General features: G+C 36.8%; 2 protein-coding genes across 7 annotated transcripts in view; one reads left to right on the top strand and one right to left on the bottom strand.

The window, feature by feature from the left end:
* The window catches only part of LOC131805886 (atlastin), a 39,926-nt gene that overhangs the window by 13,967 nt on the left and 2,890 nt on the right, over positions 1 to 23,069 (top strand). For 2 of the 6 annotated variants that reach the window (XM_059129647.1, XM_059129649.1), the window contains exons 2-4: positions 20,188 to 20,565; positions 20,632 to 21,564; positions 21,625 to 21,905. In XM_059129647.1, the coding sequence (XP_058985630.1) occupies positions 20,371 to 20,565; positions 20,632 to 21,564; positions 21,625 to 21,905 (1,409 nt within the window). In that variant the 5' untranslated portion in view covers positions 20,188 to 20,370. Of the gene's footprint in view, positions 1 to 11,568; positions 11,773 to 20,087; positions 20,107 to 20,187; positions 20,566 to 20,631; positions 21,565 to 21,624; positions 21,906 to 23,069 lie in introns of those variants that run through there. The other 4 variants (XM_059129648.1, XM_059129646.1, XM_059129650.1 and 1 more) reach the window with 4 other exon arrangements.
* Positions 1,120 to 6,965, bottom strand: LOC101896472 (putative inactive tyrosine-protein kinase Wsck). Its single transcript, XM_020038308.2, has 3 exons — positions 6,450 to 6,965; positions 5,230 to 6,389; positions 1,120 to 2,684 (listed from the first exon to the last, which is right to left on the bottom strand). The coding sequence occupies exons 2-3, from the start codon at positions 6,367 to 6,369 to the stop codon at positions 1,371 to 1,373; spliced, it is 2,454 nt and encodes an 817-aa protein (XP_019893867.2). The 5' UTR covers positions 6,370 to 6,389; positions 6,450 to 6,965; the 3' UTR covers positions 1,120 to 1,370.

Consider the following 23,069-nt stretch of genomic DNA (forward strand, 5'->3'; position numbering starts at 1 on the left):
CATGGCCGCTTGTGTTCTGGTGGCTAACCGAAGGTGCACATTTTCAACTGACCTCTTTGGCAAGTAAACACTATCATTTTTTTTTTACTGCGGGACAACGAATGTTTTCTCATCGGAGAAAACCAAATTCGCGACTCAGTGGCTTTACCCCGAGCTCATTTTTCAATATTTGCCGAATGGAATATTGCCATATGTTCAGCTCACGAGCCATTTTTCGGCCACTGCGACGCGGGTTTCGATCAAGTCGCTTTTTTACTTTTCGAACCATTTCTACTGATGTTGCTGTTTTCTTCCGTCCACTTCCGTTACGTCGGGCTACTCTACCACTATCACGGTAACGAGCGATGGATGGTACGAGACACCAAAGATTTATTCACGTTTAAATGCTCTAATGATAGCCACTTGTGGTTTTCCAGCCAAACATAAAGAAATCACACTATCACGCTTGAATTCCATCACGAATAACTTTTTTCTGAAAAATTTTCACCAAAATGCTTGTAAACAATATAATTAGTTGTCACTGAAATAATTTTAACAGCTGTCGGACTAGTGTCTTAGAAAAGGCAGTCTGAAATTTGATGCAGTTTTTTCATCTCACTCTGTACTTTACTTGATATTAATTATTTTCCTCAAATAAAGAGACTCTGCATGGCCATGTAAATCGGATCATGTAATCGGTTATAAAACAGAATGACTCTTATGACTTTATATGGACTAAATCAAAAAGGAGGAACGAAAAACATTCCACTTTATTCTGAGCTAATTCTATTCCGATTTGATACGTGTTCAATATTTCATATACCACCCAGCTATACGCCAATTTCGGAGTTTGATAGCATGCACGAATATATGACCCGGTCACCTGTCTTTCCATATCCTACTCTATTTTTGCCCATTTGGTAATCTGAATAATTGCTAAAATGTTTTGGTTTTGTTTTTGATAATGTAATAAGTTTCCAAATTATCTGAGTCATAAAACTGTTTTATCTCTATTGACTTCGCTGCTTGCAGTAATAAAGCATCATAATAGCATTTCTATACTTTGCAAATAGTAAATTTGAATATTATTTGCTCGGAAATCTGAAAAAAAAAAACTGTTTGCCTTGAGAATCTAAAATATGTCGACACAATTGTATTTTTTATATTCTAAATTTTATTTACATAAATTACATTTTGTTGTTGTTGTTTTACGCTACATGACTAATATAGTTTTTAAAAATATGCATCAAAGATTTCATAATTCAATTTTTCGTTTCAATTTGTATTAAATATTATTAAAGCTTATTCAAAGAAAAAATAATAATAATGACCATTAAATTGTACATGCAGTTTATTTCTTGTTGGTATAGGCTTGATATCCAATCCTCCCCCTAATTTTCCATTTCCAATGCTGGCATATAAAATGGCAATGCATCCAAAATGTTACTATTCAGCGTGGTTTTATTCTCCTGGACATCGAAACACAACGAATGCCTTGGTGAGGTCATCATTTGCCGTACATTAAATGTGATATCATCAAAATTGGAACGTTCGCTTGGTTCCAAAGTCCAACAATTCAATAGCATTTGATAAAGATCTTGATAGACAAACGATGGCTGGGCTGGACGTGAACCACTCTTCAGGGCATCCAATATCTTATTTGAACTGTTGATTTGGGGATAGGGTGTAGCGCCCAATGAGCAGCACTCCCAGGCAACAATGGCAAATGACCAAACATCAGATTTGGTGGAATAATGTTGATAGCGCAGAACTTCTGGGGCTAGCCAGCGGGTTTGATCGACTTTCTTTTGATTCTGTACATACGGGGTGGGTCCAAACACCGATACCTTCAATTTCATCTCAGCTGTCACATAGATGCAATGCGAACACAAATGTTTGTGTACGACTTTGGATTTGGCCAGATATTCCATGGCATTGGCTATTTCGTATATCCATTCCAAAATCATTTGTTCCGATAGCGAGGTGATACGTTGTACCGGTGCCGAATTGGGTGCCCGTCTGCTCTCAATCAAACGCCGTTTCAGTGTAACTGTTTGGTGTTCAAACACAAAATAAAACCAATCGGTACTGGCCGACACTCCATAGAAATCCAAAATATTCGGGTGTTCTTGTAGTTTAATGAGATTACGAAATTCCTGCAACAATTTCCCTTGATCCGTACTGATTAGTTCGTCCAACGATAAGACATGCAATTGGCACTCTGCCGTTGATTCGGGTAGGGTGTTCTGCAATAATTTCCCCGTTATTACATCGCCATAATTACCAACTGCCACCACGTCATTGACATTCAGGCGCAGATTATTACGTGGTATCCTCTTTTGCGTTTCCAAACGATCCACTAACCCATTAAGTTGTTCCTTGAAATTCTCCACATTATGTGGTAAATCATCTTCGATTACAAAGCCATTATTTTCACGATCAATAATCGGTTGTTGCATTGTCATTTCATGCGAATTGCCGCCCCGAATGGCACGCAGTTGGCAAGTTTTGTAACGTAAATAGAAATACGTAATGACGGAGAGTATAAAGCACACTCCAAATACGGAACATGTTACAATTAGGGCGACCACAGAGTTCGAGCCGGATTCAAATGTTGAATAGGTGAAATTATCCATAGAGCTGACATGTTGTTCATGGGTACTGCGAGCATAGAGGATTTTCGTGATGTTATTCAAGGTGCTTACCTGGAAAGGAAACGGAAAGAATTTAATAACGAATTTTTTGAATGAAATTTTAATCATTTAATTTTTAATAAACTAAAAAAATAACTAATTATATTTCTTTGTAGAAAGCGAGGTCCAAGGTAGCTGTGAGCATTATTATTGGTATTACATATATTCTGTGAAACAACTTATTTATAAATAGTTATTACCACCCATCTTTGATAAATTCCTCAAATCTACGCTTATTGAAAACTTATTAAAATGACAGCCTTTGGAATATGAACTGATACAGGGTGAGATAAAAAAAAACTGCAACAAAGGCAAACGCCATAATTTTTACATTTTTCTTAAATTTTGTTACATGAAAACAAAAAATGTCGGAAATAGCAACAAATTTTAAAATTAGTTTAGATTTGTTCGATTTGGTCACCTTTGGCACGAATTATGGCCTTCAAACGGCCAATGAAACCGTCACACGCTGCCCGAATGTTGCTCTACGGTATTTTTGCCCATTCCCGGCGAAGCGCTTGCTTGAGGTGATCGACACTTTGGCATTTCTTAGTGCCTACCTTGCGGAGATAACCAAATTCAGCAGTTCACCATTTCGGACAAGAGAAACAACTCTTTAGTTCTTTTGAGTCTGTTTTCTTTCTTTTCGTTGCGGTGCAAGTTTTTGCACTTTTTTAAATTTCAATGGTTTTACCCCGAAATCATTTTTCAATATTTGTCGAATGGAATATTGCGATATGTTCAGCTCACGAGCAATTTTTTGGCCACTGCAACGCGGGTTTCGATCCAGTCGATTCTTTACTTTTCCAACCATTTCTGCTGATGTTGCTATTTTCTTGCGTCCACTTCCTTCACGTCGGGCTACGCTACCAGTATCACGGTAACGAGCAATGGTACGAGACACAAAAGATTTATTCACATTTCAAAGCTGGAATGCTCTAATTATAGCCACTTGTGGTTTTCCAGCCAAATATAAAGAAATCACACTATCAGGCTTGAATTCCGTCACGAATAACTTTTTTTCTGGAAAATTCTCAAATGCTTTTGTACGCTTGTAAACAATGTAATGAACTGTCACTGGAATAATTTTAACAGCTGTCGGACGAGTGGCTTAGAAATGACAGCAGTCTGAAGTTGGTTGCAGTTTTTTCATCTCACCCATATTAGTCTAAAAAAAGAAGTCAGCCCATATCACTTGTATCATTGATTGAAAATCATCTTTTGCATTGCGTATTCTGCAGGCATACTATAAACCGTTTCTTTTGAGATTAAAAGTTGTAAAAACCACCTAGAAGTATGCTACAAAATAAGCATGAAAGAGAGATCAATGAGTCTAGGTTAGACTAGAAAATGGTTTATTACCCAGATAAATCGGAACTGTTTTGATATGATTCGCATTGATGCTCCAACAAAAACTCCTTTTTATGGCCTACATTATTCAATTTTGTTGTTGTCGATGTAGCGATTAGTATTGATCTCCATGGACGGTATTCAACCTGTATTTTCGATTTTCATTTCCGAGCAGGACGTCGTTGTGGATACTAATAGATAATAAAAATAGGTACATATTCTGTCCATTTCCTGGACTGCTTACTCTATTTCCAAGCCCACAAATTCGGTAACGTGTACTGGTTGCGTTCAATGTAAATGGTGAGGGTACGTTCAGATGAAAAAGTAAAAAGAATTACGCCCCATTCTAAAATTGAGAACCTGTGCTCCATCGACATCTAAGTTGGAGAAATATTATTCGGGTTTGCCTTGACAGCAATCATTCTTTTGATGAAATGAATGGTTCAGAGTGAATGTTACTTAGATCTGTCTGTTCTTCTCTTTTAGATATCTTTATCCCCAAGAAATTCTCCTTGACCCCAGATGAATTGATAAGCAGTTTCCTGAAGAGGCGTTGGCCATTTCTTTGAATTCTTGTCGATTTAGTTGTCCCCCCTTGAAGAAAATTCGGTGTTGGGATCATTCGAGGTACTTCTTAATGGATATATCATTCATTCGAGGTACTTCTTAATGGATATAAAAATGTGAAAGATGTACACCGGCGGTGTCATAAGACACTATATCTGAATTATTTTATTAGTAACGGTGACATTTTTTTGTTAGAATTTTTGAAATTAACGGCATCCCGAAATATTTTAGAAAATGACTGGCCTTTTGCACGTTTTTCAATAATGCGGCGTAATTTGGTCACCAACAGGCTAAATATTTGAACTTCCTGTAGTCGATATTTTTAATACATACTAATAACCCTTACCACATTTTTAATGCATACTGATGACCATTACCACGGATCCATTATTTTCGCTGGGTAGAAAATCGATAACAACAATTTGTTTTGTAAAGCCTTATTAAAAATTAATTCTATTATAATTTTGCTAAACTTTAGGTTGGAATTTTCCGTTTTCTACACAAGTTGACAGATTGCGAACCAACCTTATTATATTGCTCATCTAAATTTATCCTCATGCTATATAACTAATGTATGCATAAATATATATAAAAAAACCTAGGATATACATTTTTTAATTGTCATTCGATCTATACTCACCACAGCCAAACTAATATGTACATCCGAATTTTTATTATCCAACGGTGGATTTGTATAGCGTCCATACCGCTTCCCGTCGCCGACAATAAATTTCCTCGTCTTATTATCACCCGGACGATCATAATCCAATTCAGCCGCTATGTAATACGGCAAACCATTCTCCTCTGCCTCCGAATGGCTGCCGAGCAAAGCACTGTCAAACGGTTGGGTAATTGCATCATCGACATGTTCAACAATGACCAATACCTTTGTTACCGGACCATTGTTGTTGCGCACAGGTTTTATTTGTATGGTGATGGTTTTATCTGTTGTGGTCAAGACTTTCGGTGGTGGTGGCATGGGACTTGGTTCACCAATCAAAGTGGTACCCTCGACCACGGATGTGCCACACTTCGAGGCACCCTGAGTATTACTTTCACATAACGATTGAACGGTTATTTGATAACGTGTTGCCGGATGTAGATCGGTAATTTCAAATTTCGTTTCATTACCCTGGACAATGAATTCGGGTTGCGGGAAAAATGGCTGCATCGAATAGGTATGGAGACGTTCCGTCTTAATCATGTAGTTTGTTATGCGAATCATTGGCGTCGACTCCACTCCGGCTATGAAATGTTTCATGGGATTGTGGGGTAGCCAGGATATGGTTAAACTGTTTTCGGTGGCATTTACAACTTGTAGTTCTTTGGCTGCTGCACTTTTGGCCACTTCCGTGGAATAGTAACTGTGTACCCCCGCACCACCACAATATTCGGATTTACTGGCTATACACCGCGTTGAACAGAGTAAATCATCTTGCCTTTCCTCAGCCAGCACCGTGTGCGTACAATAACACTTGTCATCGGAGAGGGCAGCAAAACTGTAATCCTTAACTTCACAGATTTCCACACACACCTGCGGCACTTTGCTGAACAGTTGTTCTTGTGTCAAATCCAAACGGGCCGTATAACAGCCCAGGTAATAATATGGTGTCTCTTCAATGCCCTGAGCGGTGGCAAGATTTTCTACGCGCGGAGTTACCAGTAAAAAGAATAAACATAGAAATAATTCCAAAGCAAATTTAGGGCGGTGGCCAGGTGGTGTTATTCTGTTTTTTCTTATGGTAGCGACGACGGCGAAACGTTGTTGTTGCTGTGCCATGGCTTAGTGGCAATTTAACTCTGCAATATGAATGAAATGTTAAGCTTGGCTTTTGTGGGTGATTTCAAAATACAAATTACCTTTTTTTTATTATTTGGTATTGTTGTTGTTTTTCGATTCAATTAATTATGTTGCTGCAGCAATGGCTTTTCCTCTGCTTTTCATAATGCACTTTTGTTTTGCGGTGGATTGGCTGTTTGCTTTTCCTTTCGTCGTTGCTGGCGTTATTGTTGTTGGGTTTTGCTACTACTAGAAATCACTGGATTAATTATTTTCTGCTTTTTTGTTTGATTTTCAAATTGTATTTTTCGAAACCACACTATAGATCATCATCCTCAGAGCAATCACCACCATCAGCACACGATAGACAGACAGACCGACACATTGACGTTCCATCAACATTAGGTTAGTAGTAACGACAGTAGCAGCTGCTGCGCCAGTCAAGCAAATAATACATTTCCACTTGGAAAATATTTTTTTTTTAATGTCCAGAGTAATTTCCACTCTTCATTGGTATGACAACGAACGAACGACGACTGTTCGGACAGAACATTAATGACAGTCACTAGTATTCCTCCTCATAAAAGAACAAGAACAACAACACACACTCACAGCTCATAATTGATTAAGCTTAGCTTCAGATGAGATACATACCACCATAAATGTCAGTCATTCTGTCTCTTTGAGTAGAGTATCTCTCTCTCTTCCTAACCAGGGAGATCACTCCATTTGTCTCTCTGGATGGGAGAATACAAACCCAAATGACTCATAAACCTCTGTTTAACACAAGGTAAAAAGAAACAACAACTGTTACGTTTTGGCGGGTTTCTTAAACGTTTTTTTGTTGTATGGCGTCATCTCTTTTTCTCTCCTCTAGCACCTTAACTCGATAGCCATTTGTTTTTGAGCCATGTTTTAATACGTGATTCTCTTAACGTTGATTTTGTTTTGTGGCCATTTTTCCTATTTCTTTTGGCTTAAACTGAAACAGTGTTGGAAAGTGGTTATATTTTCTATTAAAGTCGCTGGAGTTGAAAACACCAGTTCATGGCCAGATGATTATTCGGTTCTCATTGTTTACACTGTGAATAGATGAGAGGATGAGAAAAACAAAATAACAACGTGCAACTTTGGATGGCTGTAAAATCAGTAAAAGTGGGTTAATTTATTTCAATTTTTTTTTGGATATGATTTCTTATTTAGTATAGAAAAAATTAATATTAACCGTATTCCTTCATGGTTAACAATAGAAAATCTTTAGCTCTGTTAACGAAAGTATATATTTTTATACCTTCCATCATTGTACAGGGTGAGATGTAAAAACTGCAACCAACTTCAGACTGCTGTTAAAGTTATTCCCGTGACAGCTCATTATATTGCTTACAAGCGTACAAAAGCATTTTGTGGAGAATTTTCCAGAAAAAAAGTTATTTGTGATGGAATTCAAGCGTGATAGTGTGATTTCTTTATATTTGGCTGGAAAACCACGAGCGTCTATCGTTAGAGCACTCCAGCATTTAAATGTGAATAAATCTTTTGTGTCTCGTATCATCGCTCGTTACCGTGATACTGATGGCGTAGCCCGATGTCAAGGAAGTGGAGGGAAGAAAACAGCAACATCAGCAGAAATGGTTCGAAAAGTAAAGAAGCGACTTGATCGAAACCCGCGTCGCAGTGGCCGAAAAATGACTCGTGGGCTGAACATATCACAATATTTCATTCAACAAATATTGAAAAATGAGCTCAGGGTAATGCCATTGATATTCCAAAAAGTGCAAGAACTTACACAGCAACAGAAAGAAAATAGACTCAAAGAGCTAAAGAGTTGCTTCGCTTGGCCGAAAGTAGTGAACTGCTGAATTTGGTTTTCTCCGATGAGAAATCACTCGTTGTTTGTAAACAACAAAGAGGTCAGCTGCAAATGTCCACCTTAAGTTGGCTGCCAGAACTCAAGCGGCGGTCATGGTGATGGTGTGGGCCTCTATAACAACCGATGGTCGCTCTCCGCTCGTATTAATCAACCATGGCATCAGAATGAATGCCGAATATTATCGCGAAAATATTCTGGAGGGTGTATTAAAGCCTTGGGCACGCAAACATTTTGGCCGCAGACCTTGGAGATTCCAACAGGACTCAGCACCATCGCACTCATCACGCGCCATCCAAGAATGAGGTTCCTCGCTTCATTTCCAGGGCACAATGGTCACCAAAATCTCCGGATACCAATCCGTTGGACTATTGTGTCTGGAGTATTTTAGAAAGCAAGGTTGGAACCAAAAAGTTGCAATGTGTCAATCACCTCAAGCAAGCGCTTCGCCGGGAATGTGCCAAAATACCGCAGAGCAACATTCGGGCAGCGTGTGACGGTTTCACTGGCCGTTTGAAGACCATAATTCGAACCAAATGTAACCAATTTCAACAAATCCAAACTTATTCCATTCAATAAAATTTAAAAAAATTTTAAAAATTAATGGCGTTTGACTTTGTTGCAGTTTTTTATCTCACCCTGCACCTCAGATGATATGACTTTGTCTATATATATCCGCTTTTTCTAATACCTTCGGATATGCGATATTTTTATGAATTTGTAAAGCATTTTCTATCGGATTTGTTTAATGGGTTCTATCTCCGGTGACACAACATTCCTACGTCCCATTATGATAGATATATGCATTTTAGAAACATGCTGAGCACTTTATATACTCTAAATATTGTACGTTGTAATAGTTATATCATTCTTAAGTTAATTGCCGATCATCACTCACCACATATTCCCTTCGTACCGCCCCCAAAACACAAAATGTGCAATAGTTCCCGATTTCCTTCAAACTTCCCGTATCTCCAAATATCTGCTCATATTATTTCTTCCAAATCGTTACACTCCTTCTGGTATCTCCCCGCAGTCTTCAAAACAACTGATATATATTTTTTGGCTCAACTTCAATTTAAATTCCTACATAATGCTAAGATCGATGATATTTGCCCAAAATGACAACTATAAATCACTAACGTAACAGAGGTTTTAATGCGTCTTAAAGTCAGGTCGATCAGGACAAATTGGGTTGGCAAATTTAAATAATAAAAAATTTTATTTAATTTTCCTATTGGAACAATAGTTTGTTATTGAGTTTAATTTATCTGCCGGTGTAAATACGCACTGCGTCTTTACAACAATTCAGCTTGAAAAGTGTTTTTAAATATATAATGCGCATTTTTGACACTTTCGCTATAAATTCTTGTGAAATATGAGCCATTCGAATGTTTTGTTTGCAAATGACAGAATTGTTTTTATTTTCGTTAACAAAGGAATCATGCAAAACTTCTCAATATACATTTTTAACCGATTTTATTTCGTCATTGTTCAAACCTGAGTCATGAACGTGTATTGATCGGTTAGGTTTCTGAGTTCACTCATTATATTAAATAATTAGTGGATTACAATAGTCCCCTCATTTCATTTCTCTCTCAATGTATTTTTGTTCAGTTAAAAAGAAAAACAACCTTTGTTACTCTTTTCTTGCCGGCCTTGCAATTGAGAGAAGAGAGTAAAAAAATCAAACCAGATTATATTGCATTCTCTTCCATGATCATCTCAAAACCACGTTGACTTTGTTTTGTTTTTATTTATTTAGGCTATACGAACTTTAGCTGACGTTGTCACAGACACTGTGCAGAGATGGAAATTTAAAATTGTTAGAATATTTCGATGAGCTAAATTCAATGACATTGAGATGATGTTAATTAAAAGACGGTATTTTTATAAAATTTAAAGATGTGTCAAAGGAAGTCTTTATAGGCGTGCTTGATTAGAGTTTTAAAAGACGTGCAGATGTAAGTTTTACAGACAAGCTGGAAAGAAGTCTTTATATGTGAGCTGAAGAGAGTTTATATATAGACGAGCAGATGGGAGTCTCTGTAGACAAGCGGAAGAGGGTCTTTATAAACGAGCGGAAGAGGGTCTCTATAAACGAGCGGAAGAGGGTCTCTATAGAAGAGTTTATGGCAGGATATGTAGATGAGGTGAAAGGGGGCCTTTATAAAGGAGGCGAAGACTTTCTTTATAGACGAGTTAAAGGAAGTAATTTTACGCGGGCTGAAGGGAGTATTTTTAAACAAGCTGAAGCAGGTATTTTAAGGAGAGCTAAAGGGAGTATTTTACTGCGAGTGAAAGGGAGTTCTTATAGGCTAGTTAGTAAACTCGTAGAAGAGTACACCAATATTGAATCATAACTGATCAATATATATCTATCATTAAAACTAGCGGCTTAACTTTCGTTTAGTAAAAACTCACAGATTTTTATGAATTTTTTTCCAGAGGTAGATATGTAACATTGATTTTTTGGACCTGGATTTTTTAAAAAATCGCCCAAAAATCGGAAAACCCCCTCGAAATTTGTGAAAATTGTAGTTGACATTATAACCTTTCTAAAATGCTGCAATATTTGTTATAATCTTTCTTGGATCCTGAGATGTGGGTCTTTGAACCCGAACGTGATGATTATGTTTAGTTTTTCTAAATTGTGTGCTGTTTTAAGGGCCTTGGGCAGGGGCTTGAGATTTACTCCTCTGTTTATGTCCATACATTATAACCTTTCAAAAATGCTACAATATTTGTTTTTATCTTTCTTTGATCCAGAGATCGAGACGGACGAGCCATGTTGTTTGGTTCAGTTTTTCTAAATTGTATGCTGTTTTGGGTAGCCTTGAGATTTACTCCTCTATTTATGTCCAATACCGCCAACTAGATTTTTTCTAAATTTGATAATCCTTTTAAGTAGTCGTCCTTCGGTCGGAGCTGGAGAATATTTAACTATAATTTTTATAAATTTTTTTGAACTCCCAAAATTAGGCCTTTTTGACTTTTGGGGGATTTTTTTTAAAGAATTCTGGTCCAAAAACTTTATAATTTTGATACAAATTCAAATGATACCTAATTGTTCATATCGGTTTAGTAGGTCCGGGTCTTGGACCCGCAGTTTTGGGTATCGGGGTCCGTCCCCCAAGAAAAAATACTCTACCGAAATCAGGGTAGAAAAATTTCGAGTTTTTACTAAACTAGAGTTGTTCCAAACTAGCTGTTACTTTCCAATTGGATTCCTTTTACAATCAATCAAACATTCCCATCTCTGCCCACATATCACACACATTGGCTTGCATCGAACAAGTGTATCTCAATCTAAACACGCCTGCTTTACTGGCCATTTAGTATTGAATCTCTCTCGGAACCGAACGAATGTGTGTGGCGGTGGCGGCGATCTGGTTGTTTAACTGAGATTATTTATAATCGAAAAAACAAAAAACAAAAGAAAGGCCCTAAACAAAACCTTTGCGTCGATTTTGAACGGGTACAAGAAGACCAGATTTGTAACATTCAGTTGTACTTCTTTTTTTTCGGTTTACTATGTATGTGTCGTGTGTTGTCTATTTTACATATGTATTAACATTTCTTGCCACCGTATAGACATTCTTTGTTCGCTGACAAAAATGATTGTGGACAGACATTAACTAATAAATCAAAACTCGTGTGGTTTTGAGTGTTGTGGGCTTTGGGAGAAGTAACTTTTGTGTGCAGGAATGCAAGTTGGTCTGATCGAAGTTGAAATATTGTGAAAATACCTATTTCAAAATTTTAAAAAATTACTGGGTATTGAGATCATGATCCCAATAAGAAGAAGACAAAGAAATTAAACGTGTCGATTTTGTGTGCAGCTTGTTCAAGAGACTTCTATGGTCACAAGTGATTGTGTGTGCAAGTGCAACAACAAACAAATTGTATTTTCCCATAAGAAAAAAAAAAAAAAACAATTTTTAATCTTATCACCTCAGTTAGCCCCAAGGTAGCCCAAAAACCTAGCCATCCATGTGTTTGGCCCAATATCAATGTTTCATTTCAACACAACGGCAACCAACATCAGCTATCATTACCAAAAAGAAATGAATGAAAGCAATTTTGTTTTTGTTTTAATTAAAATATATTTATTATACACACACATACGTACGTATGTGCATACACACAAGTCAAAAAAAAAAAAACTTTTATGTCAACGTCATCAAAGGTCGATTCACGATTGGCTGACTTAACAACCAATATCATTTGGCACACAACAACAAGTTTAACAACGTTCCCAACCTTTGGATTCAACGTTTGAAATTGCAAATCTCTTTTTCACCAAAAACTTGTTAAAACCCAAACAATAATAACATAATTTATTAATGTATTAATTAATTTTATATTGGTATCCATTATATTATTGGCTTAAAACTCTCACATACCTATCTACATCAAATGACATCTTATGGTCTGAAAATCTTGTCAATTTGGTGATCATTAACAATATTTATTTCTCACAGTCTTTGTAAATATGTAGTTATATATATATATCTTATAAGGTGTTGTCGTTGTTTTTATTTCTCATTTCTGATAAATAATGTAATTGTTTATGTGTCATCGCAGTCATCTTCCGTGCAAGATGTGTGAGTGTGTGTTTGAAATAAAACAATTTTGGGCAATAAAATAGCAGTCGACAAAGCAAAGAGCTCCAGAGAGAGAGAGAGAGAATCTGTTTAAGTGGGACTAAGGGTCTTTTATGGAACTTTTGATGACAGTATTTATAGTCGAGCTAAAGCAGTCCCTATACACGAGTTGAGAGCGGTCCTTTGTAGAAGATTAAAGCTGGCCCATTTTAGACAAATTGAAGAAGGTCTTTTTAGACGAGCTGAGAAGGCCTTTTGACGAGTGAAAGACGATATTTACAAGCGAGCTAAAGGCGCTTTTATGCAAGAGTAAAGGCTGTCTTTAAAGACGATCCAGGTTTTTATGGAAGAGCTAAAAGCTATCTTTTGGATGCGAGTGGAAGGAGGTATTTTTTGGACAAGCTGAAGCCTTCTTTTTAGACGAGCTCAATGCGGTCTGTATAGGCAAAATGAAAGCTATCTTTATTTGTTATTAGTTGATGACGACTAATATAGATGAGCTGAGAAAGGTAATCCTTTTATAGACGAGCCGAAGGCTGTCTGTGTTAACGAGCTGAATGAGGGAGTCTTTATAGACCAACTGAAGGAGGCGTATACAGGGTGAGATGTAAAACTGCAACCAACTTCAGACTACTGTCATATCTAAGCCAAACGTCCGACAGCTGCTAAAATTATTCCAATAAAAGCTCTTTATATTTCTTACAAGCGTACAAAAGCATTTTGGTGAGAATTTTCCAAAAAAAAAGTTATTCGTGATGGAATTCAAGCGTGATATGTGATTTCTTTTTAGCTGGAAAACCACAAGTGGCTATCGCTCGAGCACTCCAACATTTAAATGTGAATAAATCTTTTGTGTCTCGTACCATCGCTCGTTGCCGTGATACTGGTAGCGTAGCCCGGCGTGAAGGAAGTGGACGGAAGAAAACAGCAACGTCAGCAGAAGAGTAAAAAAGCGAATTGATCAATGCCCGCGTCGCAGTGGCCGAAAAATGGCTCGTGCGCTGAACATATCGCAATATTCCATTCGGCAAATATTCAAAAATGAGCTCGGGGTAAAGACATTGAAATTCCAAAAAGTGCAAGAACTCACACCGCAACTGAAAGAAAATAGACTCAAAAGAGCCAAAGAGTTGCTTCGCTTGGCCGAATGTGGTGAACTGCCGAATTTAGTTTTCTCCGATGAGAAAACATTTGTTGTCCAGCAGTGTATAAACAAACTAAATGATCGTGTTTACTTGTCAAATAGGTCAGCTGAAAATGTGCACCTTCGGTTGGCCACCACAACTCAAGGGCCTGCCATGATGATGGTGTGGGTCGCCATAACAGCCGATGGTCGCTCTCCGCTCGTATTAATCGACTGTGGAATCAGAATATTATCGTGAAAATATTCTGGAGGGTGTATTAAAGCCTTGGCAGCAAACGTTGGACATTCCAACAGGATCATCGCACTCAGCACGCTCCAGCGCACAATGGTCACCAAAGTCTCCAGGTACCAATCCGTTGGACTTTTGTGTCTGAAGTATTTTGGAAAGCAAGGTTGGGACTAAAAAATTCCAATGTGTCGATCACCTCAAGCAAACGCTTCGCCGGGAATAGGCCAAAACACCGCAGAGCAAATTCGGGCAGCGTGTGACGGTTTCATTGGCCGTTTGAAGACCATAATTCGTGCCAAAGGTGACCAATCCGAACAAATCTAAACTTATTGTAAAATTTGATGCTATTTCCGACATTTTCCGAGTCGCTATATACGATTAAGGTATTAAAATATGCCAAACAAAAACTTGATAGACGCTCCAAAGACGCCCTGGGATCTTTATCGATCAAAATGGAAAATATTATCGCTTAGTGGCAATGAAATTAAAATCGATAGACCACCAGCCAACAGAAAGATAGTCTAACGGCAACCAAGAGGAAATTATATAGGAGATCCTAATGGAGTCTTTGTAGAGTATCAAGAAGGGGTCTTTATAACGACAAAAATAAGTCATTTTAGGCCGCCAAAATATGTTTACAGTTGAAGATATATTTTTATCTTTGACCAATAGAAGTTGAAGTTGTGTTTACATTATTTGAATACGTCCCTATCCACTAAGTAGACCTAATTCCTCAGTTATACCTATATAGCCGACCCACTGGTCAGGAGTTCAGACGCTATAATATCCTACAAATCATTCCTTGAATTCTGATGCTAAAAAATCATATAGATGCATTAAAGTTCTTTAAAAACATATTCCGTTCTGGCACATCTTCAATGTAAAATTTATTTAGAGAATATATTCCTATTTCAATTACTACCTACCTTCCTATTTCAATTTTTTTGTTGCGATTTTGCTCTACCGTAATTCAAAGAATCCATCGTATATTAATATTGTTTTTTTTTTTAATTATTTATTTATATTCTCTTTGATTTCGTCGTTTACGTTTCCCATGATCTAATAAGCCACAGCGCAACCACTCGTAGATACATAAAACACACACGCACTCACTCAGTCAGCCCTATTAAAATTAGTCATATTTCAAAATAAACAAAATAATTGCCAAGTATTGAAATACAAATCCGAATAAATCACTGTGCGCGAATAAATATGTATATAAATCTGCACATATTTATAATTGTTTTTGTAAATATATGTATTGCTGAAATGGACTTTATAATTTATTTGAAATACCGGTTTTGTGTAATATTTAACGTAAAAATTATAAAATGTATTTAAAATATTTAAGACGTAGGCAAATATTTGCATATATAAAAAATACTGTCATCGATGGAGAAGACATTTTGAAACACGTTCCACTCCTTCCAAAAAAAATGTATGTGCCCAATAAAGAGATCATGATACATATTATAATTGTGGAAATAAATTTCTAAAAACGTCTGCTGAATTTGCTGTATAGTTTAATGATGGGTTAATGTTTCCAAATTTCTTTAAATCAAACAAATTTTTTGTTTGCATAAATACTGTAGATTTTTAATAATTTAAGGCAACTAAAATTTTTTATTGTGATTGAAATCGTCAATTTACCTACAAAATTGGGTCATCGTTTAATAGGATTGGGAAAATAAATTAGAAACAATCATGAGAACGAAATTTTGAGGCAGTTTTTCTTCTGTGCAAAGTGTTCGATACGGCAAATGTAATTTCGAAATCGCGAGTTTGTGAAAAAAACTAAGAACGATTTAATTCTAGCCGTCCCTAAATAATGTTTTTTTTTTTGCCCCCTCGTATTTATTTTGTCCATTTTCTTATCATTTTCTGATGAATACGATTGTTTTCTTCTATCAATCTTTAAGTTTTATGTTATTTATTTTTAAATATTAAACAATTAACACAAATGTTCTAAAATGTCCATTTTGCTTACAATTCGACAGTTCAAGATCTCAAAATGTCCATCATTAAAAATGCTTCATTTATAAAATCATTCGTTGATTGTTGTGTGCAATATGTTATTTACAATTTAAATACATAATATGTTGATGAGAAAAAGTATTAAAAAATAAGCGGTTTTCATTCCACATAATTATGAAATGTACATTTAGTGACATAAATGTATGTTTTCCAAATATCAGACATTTAGTACCAATTATTTGTTTAGGTTCACTCATGGCTTGAATTTCCAAAACCATCTCCATATTTCCTTCCTAAGTCAGCATTCAAAATTTTGGCGTAATCCTTCCCATAAAATGTATATACCATTCAGTACTGATTATGTGTTAAGTACACAAACACATAATCAGAATACCAGACACCAACAATACTCCTTGAATTCAAGCTTCTTCTTCATCAATTCTAATACCGAATTAAAAACAAGTAAAAAAGCTGTAAGTTCGGCCAGGCCGAACTTTGAGTACCCTCCACCATTTGGAACGAATTTTGCAATTTTCAAAAAAAAAAAAAAAATAATAATAATAAAAATTCTGTTAAAATCCTAAAAATCCTAAAAAATTAGGGTCTAAACGACGACGTGGACGTGCATAGGCAACTTTTGTCATGAGCCATTACAATATTCAAATGCGAAACTTGAAAAAAATCGGTGAATAATACAACTAAAATCAACATTATAGGGAGGTACTATTATATTGAGGATATACCAAAATGTGGACCTGCACAGACAATTTTCTGCCTTAGGCTGCAGTATCCATTGCGAACTTCAAGTACCAAATTCGAAACAATTCCGGGGAATAATGTGGCTAAAATCATCTAAATACCGAATATCGAGAGGTAGCGTTATATGGGGGCTATACGAAGACGTGGACCTACACAGGCAATCTCCTGTCATATGCGTATGCATTACGAACTTCAAATACCAAATTCGAAACAATTCCGGTTAATAATGTCCCTAAAATTTTCAAAATACCGAATATCGGGAGGTGCTGTTATATAGGGGCTATACGAAGACGTGGACCATTTTCAATACCAAAAGTCCTGCAGACAAATGTATATTATGTAAAGTAAAATTGTATCAATCTACTTTATTTTGTTCGGAAGCTAGAGTGATTTCCACATAGAATTTTATGCTGATCAAGAATATTTTGTGGGGTCTAAAATGTATATTTCGAGGTATTACAAACGGAATGACAAAATTAATATACCCTACATACTATGGTGGAGGGTATAAGTAGTACCATATAATAGTTTTCGTACTCTAATAGTATGCATTTTTAAAATCCCTTACTTTTCTTAATCACATATGCCAAACAAGCAGGACTGAATGGTATTCACTCTGACGCGTTTATAAAAGTTATGGTGGAATACGGAGTGAAAATCATCACCTGCCAGCCATAGCAACGGAATACGAGAACAACCTTAAGAGCCTAGCGTAATTATGGTGCAACTGAGTTCCGGACGGTACAGCCACCTCATTTCCTGAAATAGTGTCACATTAGAGATACTTCATAGCATTAGCAATAACCATGCAATCGCCTTTAATACCGCTCAGTACTCCGTTGTCATAAAGTGAACCATACAATTCTGCCGTCAATTCACAGAACAACCCTTCTCCCTTATGTAAAGTGAGATTGAGACAGTTATCACCAAATCCAAACCGTACTTAATCAAAAAGCAGGCTACAATAGTCATTGAGTTACCTGACCTGAATCATGGAATTATCAATTGCCTAATAACCTTTTTATTTTGAACGTGGCCTGTGTTATTCCAATTTCGAAATCTGATTTGACTTCTTTTACATGTAGAAAAAAATTGTATAATCCCTGTTACTCCCGTCCCTGAAAGAGTCAACACGGTATCAGGGTTGTGTACCGCCACAACTTTGCAAAAGATAACCACTAATATTGCAAATCACCTTAATCAGCACAGGCAATCTTATATAATCTTCTATAAAGTCTTCGTGTTGCTCATTACCTCTTGAACCCGTGGAGTAAATTTGGAGTTAGATATATCCATTGAAGGAAAGCGTAAAACCACTTTCCTCATTTCACGTCAACCAGAAAGTGATATTTAGAAATAAAGTCCTTAAAACACTTGTTGGAACGGTAGCGACACACAGGGCCATAAATCGTTCCGTCCTTAACTATGCTGCTTCGGTCTGGACTTATTTCCTTAGTGGGGTACTTCGCGAACGTCACAGAACAACATCCCGTCAGTCAGGCAGCATAACGTGTTGTTAAATAGACAGTTCCTGCTGACGGGTTATCCGCCATGTCACCCCAGCCATCACACAGTGATGAAAAAAGACTTTCAAGAGGAAAATAGTGCATCGTATTATCCGCCGAGTCTCCCCAGTCATCACACAGTGATGAAAAATACTCCTTCCGTTACATCAGTCAGCACTTCAGATGCTATCGTAAAGGCTTTCAAGAGGAAAACAGTACATCTCCGAAGCCATTACCCTGTCGTAATTTCCTTGGAGCCGTAACTTCCTTGGTATATTCGTTCAATTGTAGCACACCTTCGGTCGGGATAATGTAACGTCCTCAATTCATACAGATACCCAGTACCATTAATAGATGCTCTACATTCCTACAAAGCCCTCAATACACTCCCCCGTCTTATATTATAGATTTGTGTGGTGTGGCGCAGTTTCACCGGCTGCCCATATCCGATTATATGCACATAAATAAGTTATCTTCCTGTTTCCTTTTCCTTTTTTGGTATTGTTTCTTCAGAAAGAACCCTCCAATTTTAGACGAACTGTTACAGTAACAGCGATTCCCATACTTAATCTATTCGTTCACTGAATAACAATGAGACCAAATCTAGTACATTTTTTACCAATATGGTAGAAGAGTTTTTTTTTAAATCCAGTATACTATGATGTAGATTTTGAATCATCCTCATAAAATTGAAAAAAAAATCATAAATTTTGCATTTGCAGAAAGTGTTGATTATATATTCAAATGAAAATTTTCATATGCCTGGGTTAGGCAAACATATGCCACATTTTGCAAAAGTGAACATTTGGCAAACCATCTGGAACTCATTTTTATTAGGTTTTCCTTTAAGGAATTCGGTACCTATCACACACTTTCACACCAGGAGAGATACTCGTGCAACATTTCAAAGTTGTACCTTTAGCCTTTTTAACTGTTGATTGTAAGCCAGTGTTCATTGTGTAATTTTTCTATATACTACGTATTGAAAACACAAAATTTCAGATAATTCGTTTCGGAAGTTACGGTGATTAACACACGGATTTGGCTAAATTGCTTTTAAATGCTGATCATCCAATTTTTTTGTTTTAATATAAATATTTCATTGAATTTCCAAAGAAATGATAAATTTATTGATCTCTTTTATTTGTTTTTGAAGAGGATATAAAATCATACGTTTTCCCTCCTTTGTCTGTATCTTTATCTCCCTTTTCCATTCTTACCATAGGTCTTAATATCCAATGTTCAGTTGTTTGACAACTTTCGAGTACGGCACATAGTCGAAATGACAAGGCGACAACTTTAAATATTCCTTCTTTGATTCGCCTCTTCAAAAAAAGACCAACAAAAATGTAGGCCTTTGGTTCCCCTCTAACATCTGTAGATAATTTAAAACATACAGTGCTCTTAACATAAAGACAACTGACACAATATTTGAAAAACTATTTTTAAACAAATATTTTTTTTTTGCATGAATATATATATATGGTTTTGGTACTAAAACGAATGTGATGATGATGAGCCATTCTCTCTTTTTTTTTGTAAGAGTCTAAAATCATTATGAGTCAAAACATGAAAATATTGCAACGTAATTATTTAAGGAACGCGGAACATACACACACAGAGCTACCTACGCGGACGTTTGCAAAGATCTTGTAAAGAGCAATTATTTATTAAGAAATCTTTTTGAAAATTATTTACAAAAATTATTTTTTTTTTCCTTTCTTTTTTTTCAGAAGAAGACATTGGCATAATTGTTTTGTTTTCAAATCTGGTCCTTATCACCCACCACCGATAGGAGGAGGAGTAGCTGTTCTGCTTGCTCTACCACTCAATACCCCTTTAAACAATTTCCAATAATTGGAAAATCAATTCATTCAACATTATTAGACACTTAACCAGAAAGAACGCACCACACAATGCCTGGAGAGGCGGTACAGGTTATCTCCACATCGGAGGAGCACACATTTCTATTAAATGAAGATCAATTGAGCGAGGTGCTGATGCGCGAGGAAGTCAAAGATCGCTATGTTTGTGTGGTCTCAGTGGCTGGAGCATTTCGCAAAGGTAAAAGTTTTCTGTTGGACTTTTTCCTCAGATATATGTACTCCAAGGTAAGTCATAAAATCACCTTGCCCATTCAGAAAATGATTATGCCATATCTCTTTTCTACATTGTAGTACGTTCGTCATGATGTCACCGATTGGTTGGGCGATGAAAACTCACCTTTGACAGGTTTTTCATGGCGCGGCGGTTCGGAACGTGACACAACCGGCATACTCATGTGGTCGGACATATTCCTTCACGATTATCCCAATGGTGATAAAATTGCCATTATTCTATTGGACACCCAAGGAGCTTTCGATAGCCAGAGTACTGTCCGCGATTGTGCCACAGTTTTTGCCTTGAGCACCATGTTGTCGTCGGTGCAAATCTATAATTTGTCACAAAACATCCAAGAAGATGATCTGCAACATCTTCAACTGTTCACAGAATATGGACGTTTGGCATTGGCCGATTCGGGCAAGAAACCCTTCCAACGTTTACAATTTTTGGTGCGTGATTGGAGTTTTCCCTATGAAGCTGAATATGGTGCCTTGGGTGGTGAACAGATTTTAAAGAAACGTCTGGAAATATCAGACAAACAACATCCAGAATTGCAATCGCTGAGACGTCACATTTCCTCGTGTTTTCAAGAAGTCGCCTGTTTTCTGATGCCACATCCCGGCCTTAATGTGGCCACCAATCCCAATTTTGATGGCCGTCTCAAAGACATAACACCGGAATTCAAACAAAGTCTACGCAGTTTGGTGCCCATGCTGTTGTCGCCCGACAATTTGGTATACAAGGAAATTGGTGGTGCACGTATACGTGCCCGCGATCTCATACAATATTTCCAATCGTACATGACCATCTACAAGGGTGATGAACTGCCCGAACCCAAGAGTATGCTGGTGGCCACTGCTGAGGCCAATCATTTGACAGCCATGGCTGCGGCCAAGGAAATGTACAATCAGCTCATGGAAGATGTTTGTGGTGGAACACGGCCGTACTTAAGCACAGGACACTTGGAAGCTGAACATTTGAGATGTAAAGATAAGGCGGTGTTTCAGGTAGACAAAGATTGTAATTTTATTTATTGAATGGTTATTAAATTATCCTATTTCTTTCAGTTTTTGGCCAAACGCAAAATGGGTGGTGAAGATTTCACAGAAAAATTCCGCCAACAATTGGACACGGACCTCGAGGACATGTACATCAATTACAAATCGCACAATGAAAGCAAAAATATATTCAAAGCTGCCCGTACTCCGGCCGTGTATTTCGCTGTGGCTGTTATTTTCTACATTCTAAGCGGCATCTTTGGTCTGGTGGGCATGTACACATTTGCCAATTTCAGCAATTTAATTATGGGCATAGCCCTATTGACATTAGCTTTGTGGGCATATATAAGGTAAGAAAAATTGTAGAAAAACATATTTTAACTTTGAAGGAGAAAAGTGAGTGACAAATGAATTTTTGTTGAAGAACATTAAGAATTTATTGAGGGCTTTTCAGAGGTTATTAAAACTGGTCCTAGGTCGTAATCTGTAATACTCTTTTATAGAGTAGCTTACGAAAATGGACCGTACTTTTTTCAAGCTTAATCTGCACTCTTTGCACATTTTGAATAAATTATGACTTCAAAAGAATTTCCAAGTTTATAGTTGCCGGGTTAATGATCAGAAAATCCCTTATTTTTCTTTAATAAATTTTGCTGCCTTTTTGATCTTCTGACATAGATCTGCATTAGCTGCTAGGATTGTAGGCTACGTTCCATTTTTTCGCCGAAGTCTACTCCGATCCAGTGCCATTTTCTAATTTAAATCCATCCGTGTTTTCCAATTTAAATCAATCTTTATTCTCCAATATGCAGCAATAAATACCACATGGACAGCTGAGCCTGCAACTGCAACTGAATCTGATAATCGATGATCATAGAATTTCGACCGTTAACTCTTCTAATTGCATTCGTCACAGCTATCTGCGATAAATAAAAAAAGTTTGAAATAAGGTCGTCATATCGAAGAGTAAAAAATAATCGGCAGATGGTCGGCTATTTAATCTTACTCTGATCCGCGATTAGTAGACCTGTCAAAACGCGCCCAGGTGCCTCCAATTAGACTAGTTAGAGAATATTCCTCTTGTATGTTGGCCTTACTTTTAATACAGGTGCATAAATCTATCTACCTTGCCTCGGTGAGTCAGGAAGGATCTAAATGATCAAAATAGTGACCCATAGATGTTATAGAGAACCTCTTGACCAACAAACTGATACAGATATTATGTATAACAATGATACAGATATTATGTATAACTGGTCTTGAAGAACGTCTGATCCACACATAAACCTTGAAAAAAAATGTAGTCTCAATTCATTTTTCAGTCCAGTTTGGTGCGGAACTCGCACCACGTTGCCAAAAGTACCCAACTAAATGATTTATGTATGTTATATATGTTATTCTTTACCCTATCAATAAATATAATCAGTGTTTTTTCCAAGCAAAATAGCTGCAATTCTTTAAAGTTGGGTACCTACAGAAAAGAAAACGGTATTTTGCCCGGACAGAATATCGTT

The sequence above is a fragment of the Musca domestica genome, unplaced genomic scaffold (genome assembly GCF_030504385.1).
Source record: "Musca domestica strain aabys unplaced genomic scaffold, Musca_domestica.polishedcontigs.V.1.1 63, whole genome shotgun sequence".
NCBI classification, from domain to species: Eukaryota; Metazoa; Arthropoda; class Insecta; order Diptera; family Muscidae; genus Musca; species Musca domestica.